The sequence below is a fragment of the Plectrocnemia conspersa genome, unplaced genomic scaffold, assembly GCF_051122295.1.
Source record: "Plectrocnemia conspersa isolate PC_06_02 unplaced genomic scaffold, ASM5112229v1 ptg000001l, whole genome shotgun sequence".
NCBI lineage: Eukaryota > Metazoa > Arthropoda > Insecta > Trichoptera > Polycentropodidae > Plectrocnemia > Plectrocnemia conspersa.
Window position 1 is genome coordinate 783,198 of NW_028277165.1, and position 27,355 is coordinate 810,552.

General features: G+C 34.2%; 5 protein-coding genes across 6 annotated transcripts in view; 3 read left to right on the forward strand and 2 right to left on the reverse strand.

The window, feature by feature from the left end:
* Positions 1–19,940, reverse strand: part of agt (O-6-alkylguanine-DNA alkyltransferase) — a 595,014-nt gene extending 575,074 nt beyond the window's left edge. The window contains exon 1 of the mRNA XM_088191280.1: positions 19,703–19,940. The gene's annotated coding sequence lies outside the window, so the exon portion shown is untranslated. The remainder of the gene's footprint in view (positions 1–19,702) is intronic.
* On the forward strand, positions 331–26,618 carry LOC148238287 (uncharacterized). Its single transcript, XM_088191009.1, has 2 exons — positions 331–846; positions 20,239–26,618. The coding sequence occupies exon 2, from the start codon at positions 20,886–20,888 to the stop codon at positions 25,923–25,925; it is 5,040 nt and encodes a 1,679-aa protein (XP_088047135.1). The 5' UTR covers positions 331–846; positions 20,239–20,885; the 3' UTR covers positions 25,926–26,618.
* On the forward strand, positions 5,885–8,450 carry LOC148238288 (alkyldihydroxyacetonephosphate synthase, peroxisomal-like). Of its 2 annotated transcripts, none has more exons than XM_088191121.1 (6): positions 5,885–6,026; positions 6,081–6,230; positions 6,303–6,389; positions 6,456–7,653; positions 7,715–7,997; positions 8,213–8,450. In XM_088191121.1, exons 2-6 carry the CDS (start codon positions 6,127–6,129, stop codon positions 8,386–8,388), a joined length of 1,848 nt encoding a protein of 615 aa, XP_088047247.1. In that variant the 5' UTR covers positions 5,885–6,026; positions 6,081–6,126; the 3' UTR covers positions 8,389–8,450. The 2 variants fall into 2 exon arrangements, with proteins under 2 accessions (XP_088047247.1, XP_088047258.1); XM_088191132.1 differs by having other exon boundaries at positions 5,885–5,945.
* On the forward strand, positions 14,650–18,488 carry LOC148238289 (alkyldihydroxyacetonephosphate synthase, peroxisomal-like). The gene is made up of 5 exons (XM_088191107.1): positions 14,650–14,770; positions 16,490–16,576; positions 16,638–17,835; positions 17,898–18,180; positions 18,245–18,488. The coding sequence occupies exons 1-5, from the start codon at positions 14,667–14,669 to the stop codon at positions 18,418–18,420; spliced, it is 1,848 nt and encodes a 615-aa protein (XP_088047233.1). The 5' UTR covers positions 14,650–14,666; the 3' UTR covers positions 18,421–18,488.
* On the reverse strand, positions 18,478–19,004 carry COX8 (Cytochrome c oxidase subunit 8). The gene is made up of 2 exons (XM_088191292.1): positions 18,801–19,004; positions 18,478–18,637 (listed from the first exon to the last, which is right to left on the reverse strand). Exons 1-2 carry the CDS (start codon positions 18,933–18,935, stop codon positions 18,542–18,544), a joined length of 231 nt encoding a protein of 76 aa, XP_088047418.1. The 5' UTR covers positions 18,936–19,004; the 3' UTR covers positions 18,478–18,541.
* Positions 26,619–27,355: the final 737 nt, after the last annotated feature.

A 27,355-nucleotide genomic window follows, 5' to 3' on the forward strand; every position in this document is an offset into this window, starting at 1 on the left:
AACGTAATATTTGATAAAACCTATTTCTACTCATGGTTTTTGTAAATATCAAGGTTCCTATTAGTGGATTTATTGTCTAATACAGGTGTAATGAGCCTTTTTTTACCCGGCCCATTAGCAATATCAACTCAAACCAATTTTTTAATTCTGGTACCGTTACATCCACCCATTTTTTAGATTTTATTTGCAGTTTGTATCTGTTGATGTGTTGATTATGGTGTCTATTCGTTTCTTCTGCAATAACGGGAAACAAGTCATCTTCAATAAAGTTTTGTGTCTTGTAAAGTGTCTTCTAAATATTTTTCTTGTTCATCTTCCTCATTGCTCATGAGTAGGGATTCCAATCCCGGGCCAAAATTTTGATCCCGGGATTTCGGTATTGCAATTAGTCGATCCCGGGATCCCGGGACCAGTCCCGGGATAATTTTCATGCTATTTTATCGATAAAAATAATTTAAAATGAATAATACAATATATTTTTACATATGTTTTTTATAACGTACAATGTATAAAGTACGTATAATTTTAGTCTTGGACTTAAAATAGAAAATAATATAATAAAAATAAAAAAGAGAAGGTCTTATATATTTATTTGAGAAGAAAAAAATGAACTTTTGACAATGTATGCACATAGGTATGTACATTCATACACAATTAATTGAAAACATTATTTTGAATAAAACTCACGAAGTAACATCAAAGCATCAAGTGTTTTATCATTTAGCCTTGATCTGATTTTGGTTCCTAAGCAGCCTGCTGCTGAAAAAGCACGTTCAGACTCACAGCCTCAAAGATTCACAGATGACACGTGCAACTCGCGCAAGTTTGTACACGAAATATAACGATGTTGTCAATAATAATTCGATTGTGCTTGATAAATCAACCAATCCGAAAAATTCGGGATTATGTTTTATAATCCCGGGACTCATCGGGTATTGAAAATCGTTCGGGATCCCGGGATCCCGGGATTGGAATCCCTACTCATGAGCATCATAGCATGTGGACGATTTCTTTCATGAACAGAGGAGTCTGAATCACTATCACTATAATTTTGATTGTCACTTGGAATATCTATATATATTTAACACTTTATTAAATAACATAAACTGTAATTATTTTCACGTAGATTCTACACTCGTATCTTACTAAAAAACTATGTTTTATAAACAGTTCGTAATATTTTTCGAATATTCACTCGAGCACACGAAAACCAGATGCACTTCACACGATAGTATAACTAAAACTTAATTCTTATCCATAAGTTTTTATGTGTATCGTGCTAATAATTCAAAAATAATAACTCGAAAAAATTCCCACTTTCTAAAATAATGTGTCATTGAGATTCGGTATTTCCAGTAAGCCAGTATTATCTGACGGGAGATAATATTTACTCACAAAAAATATGTTGGAATTTCCTTATAACAGGATAGAAAAAAATACAATAGAATCTTACTAATCTGACAATCTTGAGATTCTCAGTAATCCAATACTATCTAATGGTTAATGATATGATAAATTTTTAGTGTCTTGTACTTTTTATATATGTACATCGTATTTTTAAATTTTATGTATTTTGACTTTATTTCTAAATAAACCCATTTACCCAATAAATTATTTTTAAATATACATATTTATATGTTTGTGTATAAATATCATATTTTTTCTTTTTTTACACCGTCCGAAAAAAAAGTGTGCTGGATAAAAGTTTTTAGAAATTTGAAAAAGTTTGAAAACCGCTGGTTAACTCAATTTAAATTATTTTTATTTAAATTCCTAGATTACTTGCGTTTATAATTTTAAAATCATCAATCAATTTTAAAATCTAATAATAAGGAAATGTAATAATTAATTTCTATTTCCGGTGAACCACATGTTGAGAACCACTTAATATTGTCTTGAATTGATGCATTGTTACATTTATAACATGTCTAGAAAAATTTGTTAAAATATTCGGACCACATCAAAAGATACATAAGTTTGTCTGGTAGTGAAATTGCCTGATGAAAGAAGTATAAAATATGTTTATAAAACCTTCGCATTTGTCTAAATATAATTAAAAAAAAAAAGATTAAAATAAAATGAAAATTCATACATTTATTTAGTCATCTCTTAAAAAAAAAGCAAATAAAACACTAAACATATATTTTTAATTTGACATGGAAACGAAAACATACACAGGACGCCAATTGGCGTCTGCGGTGTTTAACTTTCGGCACACTCAGGACGCCAATTGGCGTGAGCGGTAGGTAAAGTGTTAATATTGAGCGGAAATTGTGTTTTAAAATAAAATAATCACTGAGCGTGACAAAATACATCTAATACAAACTACGCATCAAATATGGCAGATTGATATGCGTATCTCACAGTGTAGTACGTGAAAAACATATCCGTCCAATCTCTTTTTTATAAATATTTTTTGCTATTGTAAATTAAAAAATCATTTATATTAATATATGTAATATTTGTTATTTCAATTTAAAGTTTTCGCTTCTTAATAACCATAAATTTTATAAAATCGCTATAAAAAAAGCTTGTATTTTGTTATTGCAATAATATATATTATATGGCCTCGGATTTATTTTAATCCTTTGGATGCTAATCGACGAAATATCGTTAATAGTCATTATATAAAATAAATGCTTTTGAAGTCATGATGCTTAAACAAGTAAATTATTTTGTGAACTTGTTACCCCGTTAGTATGACAATGTTATGAAACAGATTTGAAGGAATTTAATTATAATAATGTATAGTAAGGACGAATTAATTATCAATGGATAAAAAGCTTTTTGTTGCTAATATTATTTACATGGACCTCGTGTATAACTGAGCACTACAATCTTAACATATTTTAGTTCAAATTTAATTCAAGAATTATATTTTTTCATGGTATTTATTTTACGGATATGATCTAGAATTGCAATTAAAATTTTGTTTCTAAAGATGATTTCAGACATATAATAATAAAGTTTTTTTATAATTATTCTTACAACATATACTAATAAAAACTAATTTTGTATTTCAATTTTAATAGTCTTTTAAGACAGAATAGACAATTTTAATGTACGCTTCTGTCTCTTTAACAATATGTGCTTATATTAAAATTAGCCATCATTTTTAAATCCGATTCTAAAAATTAGTATGGTTATATATAATAGAATATTTTCTAGAGTGAAAACAACAATGTTTTTTAATCGTCGGCATTTGTTTAAGATAAACGGATTAACATTTTAAAATTATTTTTTGCCTTAATTAGAGAGCAGTTTAAAAAATATGTTACTAGTGATACTCCACACCCAGCAAGCATGTGTTAAAATGATCAATTGTTCCTATTTTTTTAATTTATTTTGTATTGTAAGAAAATTCTAGTTTCAAAATTTAAGCTTCAAATACATCAGTAGTGTGCGGTAAAATATTTTTTTCTCCATTTATACTTTATTTCGGTTCTTTGCTTTTGAATTTCCATTATGCCGTCGTAAAATGTGCTTTTTTGCTTTAGTTCCTAGTTTAGGTATCATGATATTAAATTACCTGGCCTTGCATCTTCGAGAGCAAATATTTATATTATAAACCGGATATAGTTTAAAACGTTTTAAAAAGACGTTCAGGAACATAAACTTTATTATTAAAATTTTAAGGAAAAATAAGACACTTTTATTATCGTTGTCTTTCGCACATTGCAATAACATCTTATATATAATTATCATAAAAAATAGTAGTATACAATTGGATACAAATTAATTAAAAGTTAAGTACTGGATTAAAATCTATTATTACTTTTCATTTAGCATATGTATATTATCATCAAAAACGATTATGTTGACGTCAAAGTAAAAATAATACTACATATATCCACTTAAATGATTAAAAACCTGTACATGCTATTAAATTTTTGGAAATTTAAAAATTATTTTTAAAAAAACTTATTTTTTAATGAAACACAGTCTATTATAATAAATTATAAAAATATAAATAGAAGTGATTTTAGAATATTTTTGAAAGCAAAAACTTTAAATAAATACTCTATATCTAAAAAAACGATACATTAAAAGGTGATTAGCTGTAATTCTACGTATAAATTGGGTTATATTATCTTTGTGGCAAAAATCTTGTTATATAGTGTTATTTTTGTAAGAGCTGTAATCATAGAGTAAAGAATGTTATATATATATATATAATATTCTTTACTCTATGGCTGTAATCGATTCAGCTGGTCCTGTTGTACTTGACAAGTATCAAAATATGTTAATGTAACATGTAAGATATAGTACATAATAATTTTTAAGACAGATCAGTATTATAATTTAGCGAACGCTATTTAACTATAATTTTGTATTAGTTTCATGATTATGCTTTTATTAACATTCAATAAAATTGTTAAAATAAAATATATCTTTATTCTGAACAATTTAAAATAATCTTTGACAAGTAGGTAAAAAAAGTATTTCATAATTTATTATAAAATAGATAGAAGCTTTGACGAATGGTGAACGGGTTTATCTCGACCAATTTGGCTGTATACCGAATACATTGAACCTTTGTGTGGAAAATATGTAATGATTGACGGCTTTAAAAGTTGTAAGTTAAACAATCTCGACGCTATTGTTAAAGTAAGGTCCAATTTTTTTTATTTAAATGATGACAGATTAACCTAATATCACGATACAAGTGCTTCGAAACTACGTCCTCTCGGATACGCATAGCTCTTTATTTGTTACGTCGACTAAGCCACGAACTGTTCATGAACGACCATTCGGATACATATTAATGTTTGTTAACGCTGACGAAAAAAACTTTTATTAAATCAAGAGAAACTTTTAGCGACGCAACGATTGTGGGTAATTGTGACATTTTAATCATAAAAAATAAAAATAAAAACGTATATTGAAAATGAAAATAAATAAAATAAATATTTCACACTATATGTATTTATCGCTTTAACGTCAGATTTTATAGATATGTATTATTATTACATTTTTTATTGATATGTATTATATTTTTTTAGGATATGATGAAAGTGGAGGACACAATCTATTTGGCATGAAACTTGTTCTAAAAACAGATAATAAAAATCTAAGAAAAAAATTAATTTGGCAAAAAATATTTTAAGAAGAAATCATTCTAAAAACATAACAACAACTTTATTGAAAATCGCGGTTATTCAAAAAAAAACCATTTTAAAATGATCTAAGAGAAAAATTATAAAAGCCAAAAATGTTCTATTGTATAATATTAAAATATAAACAAAATATAAATAACAAAATTTAAAAATTATACATAATACATTAAAAAAATATAATATAAACAAAAAAATAAAATATACTTTTTGCCATTTTTTTTACGATATAACGAAATTTTTTAATCTAATCTGTTCAAATATATATTGTATATCAGCTTAATTCGATATTTATTTTAAATTGCTGCTATTCAAAAAATAAAAAATCATAGCTACGGTAAAATTCCCTCACGGTAAGAGTGTCGCACGATTAAATGTATACGGTAAAATGACGGTAAATCAAAAAATTCTCTAATAGATAAAATCTAAATCTACCTATTTTTATATTTTTATTTGATCAATCAGATTTTTACCATTCATCCACGTATTACATATATATTATATAATGTTTTCCATTTTGTATAATCTACAAAAAAATATTTCACAATTAACGCAAAAACACGGATGTTGAATTACCGAAAGTCCAAATAACTAAAAAAACAAATAAACTTACCGACAGTAATTTTTTTCAACATTGTTTCTTACAAAAATAACGTTAATAATTGCAATCATATACAAAATGATGCTGTTAAAGCTGTTTTTACATGTACAATTATTTTTTAACTCTAATGTAAATTTTTATGACACGCAAAGGGTAATATCTACGTTTTAGTTGAAAATCTGTCGCCGACACAAGCAATACGTATCGTACAATACCCTTCGTGTATTAATGTATGATACATAACAAATTAAATTGTTTAATAAGAATTGACTGATTGTAAAAAAATTAAATTCTCTACAAAAACAATTTACGTAAGAATTTTACAAAATATGTGTGCCATTGTTTTTATGCAAATTTATTTTTAGTTAATATCTATCGATTGTACAAGCAATACGTATCTGAAGAGCAAACATGTCAGAGCTACAAGGCGAAGTCGATACCATTTTGAGTTATCCGAAGAAGCAGTCGCGAAAATCGTCCAACATCATAGTGAAAGGATCAATACCCAGCGAAAGGTATGAGTGAGCTCTTTGATAATATATATTGTAATATTTAGATAATGAATTTTATTTGCGTTTCAACTTAAGGGAAACGCTTTTGAATTGGCACGGTTGGGGTTATAAAGATTCTAAATTTATAGAAAAAGATGGAGCCCTCCTCTTTTCTGGAAATAGGTAAGTAACAATATTGTTAATTAAGTTTAAATTTATATGAACTGATTAATTTATTTAATTTATTAGATATGCTATTTGCAACGTAGAATTGCCGCATTTTAAGTTATGGTTGAAAAACAAGTTTGGCGTGGATGTACCAGCTGACTTCAATGTGTTCAATGAGGCTATACCAAGAGAAGATCAATTGCCAAAGAGTAGAATGACCGATCAGCAGCTTACGGCGTTCAAGAGACTCAATTTGAAGCTTTCTACTAGAGGTATAGATCGTTTAATTCACTCGCATGGACAAAATTTGTTCGAACTACATCGCGTTAGATCCAACACTATGAAACGCATCGTCGACGCTATAATATGGCCAAATTGCCACGAAGATGTGGTTGAGATTATCAGGATATGCGATAAGCTCAATGTCGTAATCATTCCGTTCGGCGGCGGAACTAGCATCACCGGATCTATAACATGTCCTGAAATCGAACCAAGGACTATTTTATCGTTAGATACGAACTTAATGAACGAGATTATGTGGGTGGATAAAGAAAATATGATGATCTGTTGTGAAACGGGTATAGTCGGACAAGACTTGGAGAGAGAGTTGCAGAAGTTGGGTTTCACTTTAGGTCACGAACCGGATTCGATCGAGTTCTCGACTTTGGGCGGTTGGCTTTCGACCAAAGCTAGCGGAATGAAGAAGAACAAATACGGAAACATCGAAAACTTAATCATCAACGCCAAGCTGGTCACTCCTCGGGGAGTTCTGGAAAGAGGCAACTGCGTGCCTCGTTTCTCATCAGGAAACGACATCAACAGTATAATATTGGGCTCCGAAGGATGCTACGGCGTAATAACTGAAGCCGTTATAAAAATATTCCCAAATCCACCCTGCAAACGATATGGATCTTTAATCTTTCCGGATTTCGAATCCGGATTCAAGTTCACTAGAAAAGTCGCCTATCTACGATGCCAGCCAGCCAGCATTAGACTCATGGATAACGGACAGTTCGAAATGGGAAGAAATTTACAAATGTCTAAATCGATACTGAATCAAGCTGTCGATTACTGCAAAAACATTTACTTGACCACCATCAGAGGTTTCGATGTTAATAAGGTCACGATGGTGACTCTAGTGTTCGAAGGTGAGAAAGACGAAGTGTCACACCAGGAAAAGAGGATTATGGACATCGCTAGAGAATTCAACGGAATGTCTTGCGGAGAAACTATCGGAAAACGAGGATATAACATGACTTTTGCGATAGCATATACAAGGGTAAGATTATATGTGACATAGTCTAGTTTATTCTAATTATATTATTTTAACATACGTTTAGGACACCGCAACGGATTTTAACATTATGAGTGAAGCGATGGAGACTGCTGCTCCTTGGGACAAAGCCATGCAGGTCATCGAAGCTGTCAAATCTAGAGTCAATTCAGAAAGCCTCAAATATGGAGTGAAGGATCACTACGTAATGTATAGGATCGCTCAGACTTATGACACGGGATGCGTCGTTTATTTTTACTTTATGTTCAACGGAAGAAGCGTCAAAGATCCACTAGGAGTGATGGAAATCTTTGAAGGAGTTATCCGAGATGAAGTCGTAGCCAACGGAGGTAAATATACAAATATTATTTTTTATAAAATTATAATCCCGATCGATCACCACAAATTAAGTTTTCCTAAATTTTCTAAGATCACGAATGAATATTTAAAATAAAGTCGTGCATTGATTGCTAGCTATAATAAAAATATATGTTACTGATTTACAGATTTTGATTCAGTATGGTGTGTCATTGATTGTGTTTACTTAGTGGCGTTTTTTTTTAAGGTTGCCTATCACATCATCACGGAGTTGGTAAGCTGCGCAGAAAATGGTACAAAGACGAAGTATCTCCAGTCGGGGTGAACATATTCAGAGTCTGTAAAAAGTATCTGGACCCCAATAATATATTTGCCATTCAAAACATCACGGACTGCTTGATGGTGGAACAATCTAAACTTTGAAGAGTATAATGTAATGGTTATGGGGTTTTCTCGGAAGTCGGAAATAAACAAGTTTAATGATAGTTATGGCTTTATTCATTTACATAATTAAGTCAGATTTCTTTCATATAAATAAAAGTTTTATGTTCCTGTAATAAACGGCTATACAATTATATTGATTAAATTGAGCAAAAGAATGAAATGTCATCAAGAGTATTACCTTCAAAGAAAACTTATCTTTAAAAGATCCGACTTGGTATCTTGTTATTTATAGTCGATACTTCATTTATGAAGAATGGATGCCAATGTCCTTTCTTCAGCTCTTCGCCTCTTTTTTTACTCTCTGCATTGCATCACCTCAATTCTATGTCATATGACCAAGAATCGGTATTTTTAAGAGGTAGATATATCTTTAAAAACACCATTAAACAATGCAAGCAAAGGCTAGTGATAGGCAATTGCCCGGTATCTGCTCTAACGCATTTTTCCAGGGGGCAGATAGAATTTGGGTCGCGTTTCTCACCATTAGACATAAATCTAAAATTCATCTATCGCAATAAGTTTTTGCTTTTTCGCTTCTTTTTCAAGAATACGCACGTCAAAAATTTCATTAAGGCCAACCGTGTTTCTACATTTTTTACTAACTCTCGTTCAGCATCCTGTCGTAACTGACAAAAAACATCAAACTTTTAATAAACATAGACCTCGCTTCACAATGGCATAAAAAATGTAAAAAATAATATTAGACAAAAAATAAAAAGACTTTTGGAAATAGAAATTAAAATAAAATATGTGGGTTTTTGAGGACATGATAACTGTCGTAGTTTTATAGATATAGTCATGAACCGTATCTTAAAAATAAATCTTGTATATATCTCGACTGAGTTTCTCAGTCATTTTTTCATAATGATGGCTATTTAAAATCATAAAATAATAAGTAAAAGTAGATATTGACATAAAATAAAAATATTTAAAAAAAATCAAATGCTATATAATACACTTTTATATACAGAAAACTATATACAATTCTTGTGATCTTTGCAAGAACGAATTTGCTTCCATTCGCACTTCACTTGTGGGGGTGGGCAAAAAACAATAAAATAAATGCATTAATCGCGGCGCCGGTGCATTTAGCGGGGGCGTCTGTTACTAAAAATCTAGTGGTGAACTTATATTTGTTACAATTTATGAATATGATATTGGATGTCATAAAAATAACAATTTATGAAAGTAAAATTTCACCACAATTACCAATTATGTTTTCTTTAAATAAAATAGCAGATTGGTAAAACTTTATTCTTTTACGCGTTATCGTACTTAAGAAAAATATCAATAGATGGTGCATTTAAATTTAAAACAGTTAATTATTTTCTTAGGATATGTTTATAAAGATAAATCGTTAGCTCAAGCTTAAAAATAAAAATCAGAAACATGATTGCAGTTTTTCATATTTTTTTGTTGTTGGGAAAATGATTGAAAAATAAATATCGAGATGATTGATTTAACCCTTATATGTATGGTGTTACAAATTTGCAACAATTTATTTAAGCGCTTATAACTCAGTCTACGTTGAATAAAGGTATAATGTTACATATGTGTAACAAACGACGAGCCATTGTGTTTTCAAATTATTCCGATAGATGTCTCTGTACGCGTGATAATGCCATTTTAAAATAAATATTCGGTTATTACATTATGTGAAGATGAACCAATAAAAAATATACTAATATTTGTCAAATATGAAATGTTGTTTAAAATGTACAGCTTTGATCCAAAATTGTGGTAAAACTGACGCGTTCATAAATCCCAGAGTTTAAAATAAACATGCATATCCTTCACAACAGCAATTCGGTATTGACAATTAATGTTTTTATCAAAAGTCAATTGTATTTTTTTGGCTTAAAAAATATATACTTATATAAAAATAATATTTGCCTAAACGCACAGCCTAATTTTTTTGAGAAATTTTATTTTATTATTTCGCGTTATATTTTTTAAATGTGTTTTTTTTTTATATATTTTGGTAATGAATTAATAATGTAGTCAATAACTTGAAATTATGAAGTTTATTTTGAAAAAAATGAAAGGCTATTTGCCACGTAGTGACTTTTTTAATAATAAAAATAAGTTGCTAATTTACTGATTTATTTGTCAGTTTTGATGCGAAAAAAATATTAAAATAAAACTCAAATATGCAATACGGATATTGAATTTTTTAATAATTTTCAGAAACTAATGAAAAAAATCCAGTAATGACCCCAAAAATTTAGTTAATTTGTGATCAAAAATATTTTTTTATTTTTAAATTATATTAATTTATCATAGAACATTTTTACCTCTCTACTTTTTTCTCTATCATTTTTTACATTTACAAATAAAAATTCATTTAAATTTCTATTTTTAAACGTTTTTTACCTCTATACATTTTTAATCTAAGATTATCTTACCGAAATTTAAAATAAATTAAATGACACCAATTTAAAGCAGAAATTCTAGAGAAAAGGGTAAAGACAAATTTAAAAGAAATAAAAAAATATAATTTCATTAACATTTTCTTTAACAGAACTATGAATTATTGTATGTTTTGAAAAGCCGCCATTTTGAAAAAAATATAAATATCAGACCGGCTAACAAACTCTGCCAAGATATTAACAAGATATATTTTTTAAATATGTTTCATGACGATATAATCAAAATTTCAATATTTATCGTGTCCTTAAAACACAATTTTCAGAAACTAAAAGAAAATATTTGTCCGCACAGCGAAAAAATTAATACTTATGGTAGCTACCATTAAATGTAATATTTATAATTTTTAAATCGCAGGACGAATAAATCAGAGCCTCTTAAACGTTTTAATATTTTCAGATTTTGGGACCGATCTATTTGATCTAATATTCTTGGTAGAACTGTCTAGTTTATATTTTATTGCACCAATATATAGTGCCAGCGGTCCAGATCAATTGCAGGTCGTCAAGATAGTAGTCCGAAGGCCTTTCAAGAGCTAATGTGTATAATCTGAGTTTTTGTAAGTCCTTTTATATGCATCTTGCGACCAGCTTTGGCAAATAGTAAGTCTATTTATTGCGAACAATTAGCTGTATGTTTCATATTTGTCCTCTGATAAACACCAGAACAAAGCTAGTAAAACACGCGTAAAACATTTTTTTAAATAAATAAGACAGAATAAATTTTAGAAATATATAAAATATTGAACTATATATAATGATAGCGAAAGTGGCGATACTTGAAAAATAGACGAGTATATCTCCAATTCGAGTATGGATTACTCGAATTGGAGACCCTACTACCTTCCAATCACAGGGCAAATATTTAAGAACACGTGATGATCACGCGTTAAACTATGCTTTTGTACATTGCCTGTTGAAAATAAATAGACTGTAGGCCCTCCAATAGTTTACCTATAGTTTCACCCACCACCACTGTAAAATATTTGGACGTAGAATATAATTGGAAACGTTGAAATTAATTTTAAGTAACAAAAAATGCATCAACGCTTTGTATTTTTTACTGAATTTCATTAAATTATAAGGTACAAAAAAATATTAAAAAATAGCAGTTGCGTAAAAATATTGTAGAATATAAAATAAAACGAATCTCATTATTTGATTACGTATTATTTTAATCTTCACCATTTTTATAAAATAGTAGTAATGACAATAAAAATAATAATGTTAATGCAAATACATGTCTGACATTTATGTATATAAAAAGTGAATTATAATATACAGTGGTATTATATGTAAATAAATATGTATATTATACAGTTTTGTTGCTTGTTTCAGATAAAATAAATAATATATTAAGCCATTAAATGAAGAACATGTTAACTGCGCCTTTTTTATGAAACCCAAACATATTATTCACTGCAAGAATGTTATCTATTTCTTGACATAATTTTGTTCAGCTATTTGAGGTTTGCCTATATGTTTTTATATTGAAAATATCTTTAGAAGCAAAGATGTTGTACTTCATGAATCTGTAATGCATTCCATTCATAAAAATATCAATAAATATTATAAAGTAATTATGTTCCTTTCAATTAAAGTTTTCAACATTTTAATCATAAATAATGTATGTTTTTCTTCGACATTTCAAATGAGGACAATATGTACCGCTTGAATTAAGCGAAAATATTCTTCACAAAAATAGGAAGGCACATCTGTTTTTAAGATAAACGACCTCTCCGAAATTGTGATAAACGAATTCTAAGAACTTCGGTCATAGTAGGTATCACTCACAAGCTACAAGTCGAATTAACTCAATTTAAATTTGTACTCCATTTCGGCTTTTGATCCCATTTTCAAAGTTTCAGTACTTGAAGATAGCTCCTTATCAGCACACCTAATATAACCTCCGTGCATGATCAGTATCTGTGCATAGTGACTATGATTTATGAACATTTTATAGAGAAAACCACACATAGTTGATCAAAAGTAAGTCTTACAATATTGTAAAGCTAAAAGGCACGATATATGAGAAGTATGAAAACATTTTTGAACCAAGTTCTGTTGAATAATCTAGGAAGTAGCTCCAATTTTTAAAACCAGGTTATATGCCACAAGAACAAGCGAGACAACAAATATTCTTACGCGCATGTATCGCTTCTCTCTCGCACATTGTCAAACGATGTAAATTTCAAAAATTCCTTTAATGATTATTTAACCATTTTTGTAAATACGCAATTCACTGCGAGTCTACGGCCACTACACAATGTTCTACTGGGTGAGTCCACGGGCGTTAAGCTGCTAATTGCATTTTTTAAATAATATATCATGCATGTAAAAGTGTTTACAATCTCTTCTAAGCCCTCCAAACTATGCCGATACGCTGCTGTTTCCCGATAATAACCGTTATTGCAGCGCAGGTAGAAACAAAAACAACATACAATTGTATTTTCGTGCGACATATACGACTTTATTGTTGCGACTAGGCTCTAGCACGCGCAAATATGTGTATAAAAATTGGATAGTGTGACATTCACTGAAATATCTTGAGCGGACGGATATTATAAGAATGCAAAACATATATGTACATATAGCATAAAAATGCTGATAAACTCTCGTTCTGACATTTAGACATATCTTATTGTTCAAGTGAAATATAAAAATAAATGTGCAATATTTGAATAACAAAAAATAAGATTTTGACTTATTATGGGAGAAAGTCAGGATTGAAGAGTTACATAGAGAAAGAAATCACGATGATAATATAGAAGGTCTGAAATTGAGGTATAAAGCTGGATGTTTCCAAATACTACCGATCGTTTTAAAGATATTGATAATTTAAAATTTATGGCACTTTTAAACGTTATTAAATTTAAGGAAAATTTTCTTTTAGAAACACTTTTTATATCACTTCAAGGCTCGTATGGAACTTTTTTAAATTTTATGAGGTTGAAAAGTGAACTTATTTATATATAATATATTCATCACCAGAATTCCATTGAAATCTATAAATTAGATTAATAATGTAATTATTAGAAATTAGCTCAAATATATGTTAACGCAAGTATTCAATTTAATAAAATTAATTTTACCATAACGGCGACAAGTGCTTCTGTAGAAAGATTATTTTCTACAATGAAAAGAATTAAAATATTCAATAGAAATAGTCAAAGTGAGAATAGATTGTCAGCTTTTGCATATCGAAAATTAATGAAAGACGGTTATTGATGACTTTTGTAAGAAGGAGCGTCGAATAAAATTAATTTTCAAAAAATAAATACATATGTTTATCAAAAAAAAAAAATATATTTAAAAATATAGTTTTTGTGCCCCCTCCTGACCGCATGTCCTGTTTCAAAAGTAATCGCACGCCACTGGTATATATGTATATATAATATTTGTATGTATTGTATTTTATACTTTTGGCAATCGTGACGCATTATATTAGCCTGTCGGTCGCAATGTTCATAATTTTAATAAATAAATACATACAATATTCCGTACTTTCTAGCGATGACCAAACTTCTCTTACTGATTTAAATATAAATTATTTTTATACGTTAAAATTACTATTTTTAATCAAATGTGTATAATGATATATTCAGCTCTCGCTTACAAAAACTTTTACTTGCTATAATTTATTTGTATATTTTAATTTTTTTTTTCTACAAAAAACAAATATAAATTGCCATTTGAATTACAAAAAAAACGTTATAAAAACATTGCGCGTACGAGACGTACAAAAAGTTTATTAATTTTGAGCCGTTTGTACCTATAATTTTAGTTTAAATTCGGACGTTTACACAAGCAATACGTAGTTAAAGAGCGAAAATGGCAGAGCAGCAAGGCACGGTTGATACTATATTGAGTTATCCAAAGAAGCAATCTCGCAAATCGTCTAATGTCATAGTTAAAGGCACAATACCCAGTAATAGGTATAAAATAAATTAGTAAAAAACATCAAGCATACGCAGTTGAACATAAAAATTATGTTCAACTGCGTATTTACTGTAACGTATTTAATTAACCCTTTAGGTTAAGATGTCAGTAAAATCACCAACTAAAATAGTTAGAGAAATTTGACATCCTTCTATTCATCTCCCTTGTGTAAAAAACACACTTCAAATTCGATTACTTACTTGCCGTCTGACGGCCTTCCTACGCACATTTATCAATCCTTAACTTATCAAAAATGGAAATTTTCAAAACTGAAGATCGTAAAAATGACAACGTGACTAATGTCTGGACGCTTCATTTTGAGCGCAAATGGTTACAATAGTAACCTGATGACGAGAACACCCGCTCAGACACCACGCTGGTCGGAGGAATAGACCTTAAGCTATCATTCGCAATTTCTAGATATTTTCCTATTTTTACCAATGTGTCAACGTCTCAATCAGTCCTGAGCCTGAAGTTTATTTTGTATTACATTTCTAATTGTCTCTCAAGCGGCAGTGTGTCTTCAGATTCATCATGCTCAGATCCAGGATGTTCAATCTCATTGCCCATGGACATTTCCATGGAATAATAAGCGAAAGAAGTACAGTTCGCATATTGCTCCATGGTTCGTCTGTGCTTCGATATTACACAAAATATGTTTTAAAAATATGATAGCTTTCCTGACCGATATCATTACGGACTTTTGAAATCAGAGTACTGTCTTTTAACGTGAATTTTTATTGCTTTTCTATTATTATTGGTCAAAATTCGATTTAGAAATGCTTCAATCGATTCTCACTTATTATAAATCATAATATTGTTATAAAAAGTCTTTGAGCGGTATCGACGTACATGTACGGTATAGTAATATACATATTTACATATACTACTGAAGAAATAATTAATAAAAATCATTATATTTATATATTTTTTTAAATTTGATTTAACGTAAATGATTTCTATAGAAAATAATATCAATAAATTAAAGAGTATGAAATAAATTAACATAATAAAAAGTAGTTTATATTAAATTTATTTTAAATATTGAGTGCCTCTGAATTTCTATACAAAAATCTACAAAAATTGAAGAAATTGTAAAATAAATTAACGAAATTTAATAATAGAAAAGTGTTAATATAAATTATTAAAACAAAATAATAAAAAAAAGTAGTGAATTAAATCAAAGGAATGAAACGTTGAGAATCGCTGTTTTTTATATATTTTATTATAAATGCAATATAAAATTGTATTGCTTTTGACGTACATTCTAGGCAGGGGGGGCAGGGGGAGAAATTTTGAATTTGGTCAAAAAAATTCATGTCTTTTAATTAAATACCATGAATCTTAATGAAATCGAAATATTAAAAAAAGACCAGTGACTGTTGAATTTTTGCCGTCCCTTGGAAAAAGCTGAAATGGCATCTCTGCCACCTAAGCCTGCCACATTATTTATGGAAACCGTATAACATAATGGTATAAAACAAAAATAAGGCATATTAAAAAAAAAACATGAAACATTAAATAAATAAAAATGAACTTACAATGCCAGCGTATTAAGAAGCTGGATGACTACTATAAGCGCAGCTGTAATTTCTTGTTGTATAACTGATTTTCACCACCATTTTATATACTCTTGCTTATTATCTGTAAAAAAAATGGTGTGTCATGAGCACCATGTTTGATAATAACTATTTTTTTTATTTGTTTTACAACAGGGAAACTCTTACAAAATGGTACGGCTGGGGTTATAATGATTCCAAGTTTGTGGTAAAGAATGGAAATCTTTATTTTTCGGGAAATAGGTAATAACATATTTATTTATGTTTTAATCTGCATGAACTAACAAATTATTTGAATTATTAGATATGAAATCGCAAATGTGGTTTTACCACAATTTAAAAGTTGGTTGATAGATAAGTTTGGAGTGGATGTCGCCACAGATTTCAAACCGTTCAACGAAACCATACCGAAAGAAGATCAATTCCCCAAGACTAAGCTGACCGATACGCAACGTGCAGCGTTAAAGAGACTCGGTTTAAAGTTTTCGATCAAAGGTATAGATCGTTTGATTCACTCGCACGGACAAAATTCGTTTGAAATAGAGCACGTCAGAAACAATACGATGAAACGCATCGTCGACGCTGTAATATGGCCCACTTGTCACGAAGACGTGGTGGAGATCGTCAGAATTTGCGATAGGCTCAATATCGTGATCATTCCGTTCGGCGGCGGAACGTCCATCTCCGGAGCTATAACGTGTCCCGAAATCGAACCGAGGACTATTTTATCGTTAGATACGAACTTAATGAACGAGATTCTGTGGGTGGATAAGGAAAATATGTTGATCTGTTGCGAAACGGGCATAGTCGGTCAAGACTTGGAGAGAGAGTTGCAGAAGTTGGGTTTAACTTTAGGTCACGAACCGGATTCGATCGAGTTCTCGACTTTGGGCGGTTGGCTTTCGACCAAAGCTAGCGGAATGAAGAAGAACAAATACGGAAACATCGAAGACTTGTTGATCACCGCTAAGTTGGTCACTTCTCGGGGAGTTCTACAAAGAGGCAACTGCGTGCCTCGTTTCTCGTCCGGAAACGATATCAACAACATAATATTGGGCTCGGAAGGATGTTACGGCGTGATAACGGAAGCCGTTATAAAAGTGTTTCCGATTCCACCCTGCAAACGTTACGGATCTTTGATTTTTCCGGATTTCGAATCTGGTTTCAAGTTCATGAGAAAAGTCGCTTATCTACGATGCCAGCCGGCCAGTATTAGACTCATGGACAACGGACAATTGGAAATGGGAAGAAATTTACAATTGCCTCGATCGATTTTAAATCAAGCCGTCGATTATTGCAAAGGCATTTATATGACTAGCATAAAGGGTTTCGATTATAAAAAGATCACGATGGTCACGCTAGTGTTCGAAGGTGAGAAAGAAGAAGTTGCACAACAAGAAAATAAGATTATGACCGTCGCTCGAGAGTTCAACGGAATATCGTGCGGAGAATCTGCAGGAAAACGAGGATACAACTTGACTTATGCGATAGTATATGCGAGGGTAAGGTGATTTGTAATAACATATTTGTAATAACATAAACATGATATTTGTAATATTTTCAGGACACTGCGACAGATTGCAACATTACGAGCGAATCGTTAGAGACGTCCGTTCCGTGGGATAGAGTCCATCAGGTCATCGAAGCGGTCAAAACTAGACTCGACTTGGAATGCATCAAACACGGAGTGAAGAATAACATCATGACGTATAGAATCGCTCAGACTTACGATACGGGATGCGTCATTTATTTTTACTTTTTGTTCGGCGCGAAAAACCTTAAAGACCCACTCGGAGTGATGTTACTCTACGAAGAAGCCGTCCGAGACGAAGTCGTAGCTAACGGAGGTAATCATTAAAGACATAAATTTTTTTCATTTTTTCTCAAGCTCACAGATTGATTTGTGTTAAGGTTGCTTATCGCATCACCACGGAGTCGGCAAGCTACGCCAAAAATGGTACAAAGACGATGTATCCCAAGTAGGAGTGAACATATTCAGAGTCTGCAAAGCATATCTGGACCCCAATAACATATTCGCCAATCAAAACATCACCGAGTGCTTGAAAGTGGAACAATGCAAACTTTGAAGCGTAACATTGCAAGGTTGTGGGTTTTCGTGTTTTCATTAGTGAGAAATAAACGACTTTTCCAATAATTACATCTTTTATTTGTTTACATAGTTACTCTACAATTAATAATAACATACGTTTAAACACGATGAGTGTACACTTTCATATTAGACAGCACCCAGAAGGGGACAGCCAACGCGACTACGACAATGAAAGATCCCAACATGATTTCCTCCTGAAAAGTAAAAGGAAATTTGAGGTTATGTCAGTGCTTATATAACAACGGGTGAAAAGAGGCAAGGGTCGGCTTTTATAGAGGAAAGGGGGAAAAAGGGGGGTGGGGTGGGGTGGGGTGGGGCGGTGAGGAGGGAAGAGTCGAGGAATGGAAAGAGCGTTACCCCCAAGGAGACTTTCTGCCTGGACGGGATGGCGACGATGCTTCCCAAGTTTCCAGAATTGCGAGCTACGATCTTGGTGGAAATGTTGGAGCCCAAGAGAGCGCGACGAGCAGCGTTACCGACGGCACCCAACATCTTTTCAAACTTTCGATTAAAGCCCGACTGCGACGATCGACCTCAGACTTCTGACGGATCTGAGGATGTGCCGCTATAAAATTAAAGCAACTCGATCTAACGAGCTCGTTGTTTTCGATCTAACGATTAATTTTTATTCATAAAATATACTTTTATTCAATTTCAAAGACCTGATTTTAATCATTTTGGCCTGCCGAAAAGAGGAGGAAAAGAGGACAAATTCTCCTTGAGGGACCCGAAAATAGATAAAATCATAACAAAAATATATGTATAAACTACAGTTGCTTGAAATGTATGTACTGATGTATTTCTGGTATAAGTTCCATCAGCCCATTTTATACATATAAGAAATAAAAGGAACGGAACATTACCTTCAAAAGCACCCATATTCTAAGTACTACTTTCACAACTGGATTTAATGCAGCAAAAAAAATAAATAAATAATACATTCGATTTCATGTGGATATTCCCAAAAGAAAATCTAGAAAAAACAGTCTCGAATCTATCCCGAAAATATTTTTTAAAATATATCATTTCAGTAAAATCATATCCAAATATGTTTTCACCAGTAGATATATATTTTTACCTGTGAAAATATAAATTATTTATATGTAGTTATATACATACGTATTATTATTTATTTACATCCGATGTATAAATGTTACAGTGAATGTGTATTTTTTGGTAAAGTTATATTTTCACTAGTAAAGTCCAAATACATTTTCACCAGTAGATATATATTGCTACTAGCGAAAATATAATTTAACTGATATGCTAACCCTTAGACCGCCGACCGGTAAATTCTTAATTACTCGCTGTACGCCATGCGTTTTTAGCGATATAATTTTTTGGCTACTTACTCTGTTTAACATATCATTACAGCCAAAATACTCAATTTTTATATTGTAAAATTATATATGTATGATTAACACGATTTAAACATTCTAATTATATCAATAAACAAACATTTTTAGTCGTATTGTTGGAAATATGAAGTGAACAAAACTAAATCAATTGGTCGGTCCACGTGTTGGCTCGCGTGTACACACCTACAAACACATGCATGCGCGCGGCACTATACAAGCGAACGACAAACAAGGTCATGCTCACACTGAGACAATTTTAATATATAAATCTGCAACGCATTTTTTCTTCGTCTGACCTACATCCTGTTATAAAAATTTACAAATCGACAAGACTTCTTTGATGCATACAAAATCACATATATCGTACACAAAAATAACCCTAATAACCAAACCGTTTGTTTTTGATCAATGGTGTTTGCAATTGGTTGTTGTTGAAGGTTGTTGACGCCCGTTTCGCCGTTTGTACACGTTCGCGAACGCCGTCATACGGCGTTCGGGAAAGCACCCAATTTTGACGTTAGTCGGCTCCGATCGTCGTTACAAAGCGGTCGGACCACGCCGAGCTCAATAAAACTGTTACACCAGCACACGTGTTTTTGGATTGACCTAAGACCTAACCAGCACGCGTATCCCTACACGCAACATTTTGGTCCTTCTAGCCGGATACGTGAGACGACGCCTACACGTCGCGAAGGTCTAATCCGAAAACATCGTCTTAACCTCGAGGTCGTCCACCACGTGGACGAACTCACAGACGCGGAGCCGAGCAGCGCTACCCAGCCGTCAGGTTAGGACAGCACAGCGACGAGTCAGCGGGTCCAGGAGTTGGTCCTCGAAGTGACGCAGTGGAGCGTCGAGTCGCTCGTGGAAAGAGCTAGCGGGTCCAGGATCTGGTCCCCCGAAGCTCAGCGCCAGGACGTCTAGCCCCAGGAAGCTGCCGTCAAATCACCTGGAGCACCACCAGGACGCCGAGTCCCAGGAAGCAGTCGCATCCAGCAGGAGAGAAAGGTTAGTGTCGATCATCCTAACCTAACTTCCTCTCCATTAAACACACTTTAATTGATAGTCATCGGTCAACGACAACATGGAGTTGTTGACCAACAGTAGGGCGTGCCTCAAAAGTGAGCTAACGAGGTTTAGCAAACTACTAGCTGCTGATCCTGTCAATGAACAGAGGGTCAGAGATAAGTTCAGCAGCTTTGGTACACTGCTGGACAGATTCCTCGCTGTCCAGCAACAAATTAGGTTGCTGGATGCCGAAGGGTATGATGAGGAAGTCGAGGCCTTTGAAGATAGGTACTTTGAGGTCCTTAATTTGGCAAAAGTATACATAAAACGTCAACCTGAAGTGCGACAGGAGCAAATTAACCAAAAATTAACGCTGCCATCAATCAGCATTCCGAGTTTTGATGGCAGTCTTACAAAGTGGGTGGCCTTCCGCGACACTTATTGTCAGCTGGTACATAATAATAACGAACTAAGTGACATCCACAAGTTTCATCACTTAAAAAATGCGCTTAAGGATAGCGCAGCCAGGGTGATAGAAGCGTTTCAACTGAGCGCCGAAAACTACAATTCGGCGTGGGAAAGAGTACTGGCTCGTTTCGACAGTGTTAGGCTGATTGTCAATGTGCACATAGTTGCTCTGTTAGACCTGAAACCAATTCAGGTAGCTTCCCAGCAATCGCTGTTAGAGTTGGTAGACACTGTTGAGGCGAACATCTTAGCCCTTAAAAATCTAGGCCAAAACACTTGGGATGACATCGTGGTGAGTTTGGTAGTACGGCGTTTAGACGACTTGTCCAAACAAGCATGGGAGAGTCAACAAACTCATGTTGCCTTGCCCACCCTTAAACAGCTCATGGAATTCCTCACCCTAAGAGGTCAATCTCTAGGAGGTAGCACCTCCACATCTTCTCGGGCAGTAAGACCAGTGCCACCTATGAAAACTAACTTCCTCAATACCAAGGACAGATCACACGGCAATTTATGTCCGCACTGCAAAATGCCGCATACTCTAGCTTTCTGCAGACAATTCTCACAATTGTCGATCCCAAGACGACTGGAACTGGCGCGAAAAGTTAACGTTTGCATCAACTGCTTACAGGCAGGTCACAACAAAGCCAAATGTTTCCATACTGGGCGATGTAGGATCTGCAATGCAAGGCACCATACTATGCTGCACGATCCGCATCAACGTGGCGACAACCATAATTATTCGCAGGCAAATTCTAAACCTGCAACAGAAAGCGGCGAGCAAGCTAGAATGACCTCACTATTTAATCAGTCAGCAGAGGTTATTTTGGCAACGGCAATCGTCTACATTTCGGACCGGCATGGAAAGGCAGTGCCGTGCCGTGCGTTGCTAGATACGGGCTCACAATCAAATTACGTGACAAATAGGCTAGCATCCAGGCTAAAATTAAAAAAAACGCGCACGAGTGCGACGATATCTGGCCTCCAAGCCCAACAGTTGCAAGTCGACTACCAAGTCAAGGCACGTTTGTCGTCTTGCAATCAGGAATTTTGCTTTGCTGACCAATTTCTAATTTTAGATCGCATCGCTGATAAGCTACCACATGCCGATCAGTCCCCGAACGTCGCTTCGATTCCCACAAACATTACTCTCGCTGACCCTTTGTGGTACAAAAGTCGAGAAATCGACGTACTGCTAGGCGCAAACATAGTTTGGCAGTCCCTGCTGGCAGAGCGGCAGCTATTATGTAAAGACAGCCCGGCACTTATTCAAAACACCATTTTCGGTTGGGTGTTGACCGGTACGGTTTCGTACCCGAAAGATATCCAACCGACCATTACTAATTGTCATCTTTCCCTGAACGCCATTCACAGTCAGATACAAAAGTTTTGGCAGGTTGAGGAAGTACAACCTAAGGCACATCTCTCAAACGAGGAAAGGGAGTGTGAAAGACTCTTTCAGGAGACCTTTGAAAGAGATCAGTCAGGTCAATTCACGGTGACATTGCCGTTAAAAGAATCTCCTGCATGTCTAGGCAGCTCAGTGGCAGCTGCTGAACGCCGTTTCCACACAATGGAACGACGACTCAAACAAGACAAGGATCTGTGTACTTCGTATGTCAATTTCCTTGAGGAATATATTCAGCTAGGACATATGTCCGAGTGTCTCCCACCTAGCAAAGATAACGTTAAGACTTATCATTACTTGCCGCATCATGCGGTGATAAAAGAGGCCAGTTCTACTACAAAGTGCAGAGTTGTTTTCGACGGCTCGGCAAAGTCCTCTTCGGGAATCTCACTTAACGATATTTTAATGATCGGCCCAACCATCCAACCCACACTAGTGCAAATCTTGTTGAGTTTTCGTGGGTTTCGGTATGCAATAACTGCTGATGTTGAAAAAATGTACAGACAAATTAAAATACGTCAGCCCTACACTGATCTGCAACGAATCGTTTGGAGAACTGATGCAACTAAACCGTTAAGACATTATGTTCTCAATACTGTCACTTATGGCACTTCGTCAGCTCCCTTTCTAGCAACTCGCTGTTTACGCCAGGTGGCACTAGATCTCGAATCAGCCGATCCTGAAATCGCTACAGTTATCAATTCCCATTTTTATGTCGACGACCTTATAACCGGAGCTAATACATTAGCAGAAGCTAAGCGAATAATGCTCGGTGTCTCTACTGCTCTAACAGCAGCACATTTTCCATTGCAAAAGTGGAGATCCAACCACAAGGATCTCAGAAACAATTCAACTAGTTCCACTAGCCAACACTTCGACGTGAAAGATACGTCAAAAACGCTAGGCTTAGTTTGGAATAGTCAACTAGACATACTATCTTTTAAGGTAAATCTAGGTCAACCCACAGTAGCATATACGAAAAGGCAATTTCTGTCAACAATTTCGAGAGTCTATGATCCATTAGGATTAGTAGCGCCCGCTACAGTCATAAATAAACTTCAGATGCAGCAAATATGGCAGAGACAACTTGCTTGGGATGCAGAATTACCCTCTGACATCCAGCGAGCTTGGAAATCACAGGCGAAGGAGCTGACTACCTTGAACAGTCTTCAAATACAAAGACACGTAGTGACAAATCAGCACAGTTTCGAACTCCACGCATTTTGCGACGCCTCTGAACTTGCATATGGAGCCTGTCTGTATGTTCTGTCTAAGGACGAGGTCGGTAATGCCCATTCTCATTTATTGTGTTCAAAGTCACGAGTCGCACCGTTGGCTAAAATTTCCATTCCTCGGCTTGAGCTCTGTGGAGCAGTATTACTAACCAAATTGGTAGATTCAGTCAAGTCACTCACAAATTTTAAATTAGCCACAGTTACATGTTGGTCCGATTCAGCAGTGGTTCTACACTGGCTCAACGGACAGCCGTCACGGTGGACAACCTTTGTAGCTAACCGGGTGGCAGAAATTCAGTCTGCTGCTTACTCTTGGAAACATGTCCTTTCAAGGGACAATCCTGCTGACCTGATCTCACGTGGTGTGCCTCCATCTCAATTACACTCATGTCGGTTATGGTGGCACGGACCTGAATGGCTTTCGAAATCCAAATGTGAATGGCCGGTATCAACAATTGTGCTCCCAAAAGAGATCCCCGATGTAAAACATACATTTGTTTTTGCATCATTGGTTGGGGCTGACTGGGACATAATGAATCGCTTTTCAAAGTTTTTGCGATTGCAGCGTACGATCGCCTACGTCAAACGATTTATATATAACTGTAAACACTCAGTGAACCGTACTGTCGGACCACTGTTAGTTTCTGAGTTGAACGGAGCTACGAGAACACTAGTTGGCTTAGCTCAATTGCAGACATTTCCTACAGAAATAAGAGCTCTGCGTTTAAATAAACCTCTTCATGCAAAAAGCCGTCTGCTAAGCTTAAATCCATTTTTTGATGCAGGTGTGCTAAGGGTGGGAGGCCGACTTCAAAGGTCTAAATTACCTTCAGCCCAAATCCATCCAATGATTTTGCCTCCTAAGCATCACCTCACTACATTGATTGTGAGACATTTGCATGAAACACATTTACATCTGGGAGCTCAAGCACTCCTAACAGTGATGCGTCAACAATTTTGGCCACTGGCCGGACGACGTGTAGTTCGCAGCATTCTATCCAGGTGTCTAGTGTGTTTTCGCTGTTGTCCCCGACCATTAATACAGATAATGGGAAACTTACCGTCTTCTAGGGTTACTCCTTCAAGACCATTTACTAACACCGGCATAGACTATGCAGGCCCGGTTAATATCAAAACCGGAATGCATCGCAATGCTAAGGTAACCAAGGCATATATTTGTGTAATGGTGTGTCTTTCTACTAAAGCTGTACATTTAGAACTAGTCAGTAGTCTGACTACTGCCGACTTTATAAACGCACTTAAGAGATTCGTTTCTCGACGAGGAAAACCACACAACATTCTCTCAGACAATGGGACCACCTTTGTCGGTGCCGATAGACAGTTGCGTGAAATGACATCTTTCATCCAAAAGAAAACCAACTGTTCTGCAATAACAGACCACCTAGCCTCTCTAGGAGTACAGTGGCAGTTCATTCCTCCACGAGCTCCTCACATGGGTGGACTATGGGAAGCCGCCGTAAAGAGTGTAAAACACCACCTGCGTCGCACACTCGGCTCATCAATGTACACATTCGAAAACCTTTATACACTAATTACCCAAGTAGAGGCATGCCTTAACTCTCGCCCATTGACTCCAATGTCAAGTGATCCACAAGACCTGAATCCTTTAACCCCGGGCCACTTCCTGATCGGCACCCCCTTAACAGCTCTTCCTCAACAGGATACTTCCAGCTCTAGGGGGACAAATTTATACCATCGGATGCAGGACATAGTGCAGGAGTTTTGGACAAGATGGTCTAACGAGTACTTGGCAGAGCTTCAAGGGCGAAGAACCTGGGTACGAGCGGTGGATTGCAAACCTGCCATCGGCGAAATGGTAGTTGTCAAGGAGGACAACCTACCACCATTGCAATGGGTGATCGGCCGCATTGAAGCAATTCACCCAGGGGCTGATGGACTAATTCGAGTAGTGACGATTAAAACAAAGAATGGCACTATAAAAAGGCCAATAACTAAAGTGTGTGCTGTGCCAAATAAAGGCTAGTGCAGTGCAAGCAATTTTATATTTTGTGTTTTGTTTATTAATAATTTAAATGTGTATCATGTTTCCTATATGTATTAAATTTATAATTTAGCCATGTAGCAAACCAAATTTATAATTTAGCCATGTGGCAAACCAAGTTTATAATTTAACCAAGTAGCAAACCAAAATAATTAAAATTTAGCTAAGAATCAAACCTTTAACTATTTATAATATTTCATGTCCGTTTTAATTTACATTTAAATAATTGTCAAAAAATGAATGAAAGCTTGTAGTTAGTATTTAGTAATAATATAGTACAAACAATCCCAATGTATATGTGTATGTGTTACTAACATTATTCTTTACAACCTTATACAGTACTACTAACATTCCTCTTCTTTCTTCATGTTTATTGTAATTTTATTTATTGTCATGTTTATTGTAATTCTGTGTTAGTATTATTTCAAACATCGCGTCCTCACAGAGTTTGTAATGTGAGGACAAACACTTGTAAGGCCCGCTGATGTGCCCGTCATTATGAAACTAATGTTTCATGGTGGGGGGTATGTTGACGCCCGTTTCGCCGTTTGTACACGTTCGCGAACGCCGTCATACGGCGTTCGGGAAAGCACCCAATTTTGACGTTAGTCGGCTCCGATCGTCGTTACAAAGCGGTCGGACCACGCCGAGCTCAATAAAACTGTTACACCAGCACACGTGTTTTTGGATTGACCTAAGACCTAACCAGCACGCGTATCCCTACACGCAACAAAGGTTGTCATATTTCTTTATATATAAAAATAATAAATAATAAAACTTGATAGCAAGATACGATGTTACATTTAACTATATATAATTATATGTATAATTTATAATATATACATATTCTTCTTCTTCCACGGCGCTACAACCGGTGATCGGTTTTGGACTTTCCGCCTAATTTCTTGTAGGGCTTCTAGATATATCTTGAGATTTAGTATTTCTTCCGCTATTGTTTGCATTTTTCCTGGTTGTAATATTGCACATTCCAGCTTCCAAAATTGAAGTCCAATCGTTTATCTAGATTTCGATCGTCTAGGTCAGTGGTCGGCAAACTTATTGGCCGAAGAGCCAAATATGTACATTACAACGATTCAAAATAGTTCTAAGAGCCAAATCTGTTTTTTAATTTAGTAAACCTTTATTATAATTTTAGACCTTCATTAAATTACGGGTACACTGAATAAAACTTGATTTCACACTTAATAAAGATTTATTCGTTGATAAACAATAATATGAAAGTAAGGTATCCATAAATTTAAATCATGACAATGACTGACAAACACTTAATGCGAACAATGTCGTTGCATCTCCTTGGAAAGTTTCAGTAAGTCAGGTTTATATGTTGTTGTTTTTAATTTTAGGCATGATTCCAGGTTCTCATCAATAAGATAACTTCTCAGTTTACTCTT

Excerpts from the sequence above, each read along its gene's own strand:
- LOC148238288 (XM_088191121.1), top strand. The coding sequence starts at position 6,127 with ATGTCAGAGCTACAAGGCGAAGTCGATACCATTTTGAGTTATCCGAAG. Across the intron at positions 6,231-6,302 it reads GGATCAATACCCAGCGAAAG|GGAAACGCTTTTGAATTGGC; the intron begins GTATGAGTGAGC and ends TTTCAACTTAAG. Across the intron at positions 6,390-6,455 it reads CTCCTCTTTTCTGGAAATAG|ATATGCTATTTGCAACGTAG; the intron begins GTAAGTAACAAT and ends TTAATTTATTAG.
- LOC148238289 (XM_088191107.1), top strand. The coding sequence starts at position 14,667 with ATGGCAGAGCAGCAAGGCACGGTTGATACTATATTGAGTTATCCAAAG. Across the intron at positions 16,577-16,637 it reads CTTTATTTTTCGGGAAATAG|ATATGAAATCGCAAATGTGG; the intron begins GTAATAACATAT and ends TTGAATTATTAG. Across the intron at positions 17,836-17,897 it reads ATGCGATAGTATATGCGAGG|GACACTGCGACAGATTGCAA; the intron begins GTAAGGTGATTT and ends TAATATTTTCAG.
- COX8 (XM_088191292.1), bottom strand. The coding sequence starts at position 18,935 with ATGTTGGGTGCCGTCGGTAACGCTGCTCGTCGCGCTCTCTTGGGCTCC. Across the intron at positions 18,638-18,800 it reads GGCAGAAAGTCTCCTTGGGG|GAGGAAATCATGTTGGGATC; the intron begins GTAACGCTCTTT and ends TTTACTTTTCAG.
- LOC148238287 (XM_088191009.1), top strand. The coding sequence starts at position 20,886 with ATGGAGTTGTTGACCAACAGTAGGGCGTGCCTCAAAAGTGAGCTAACG.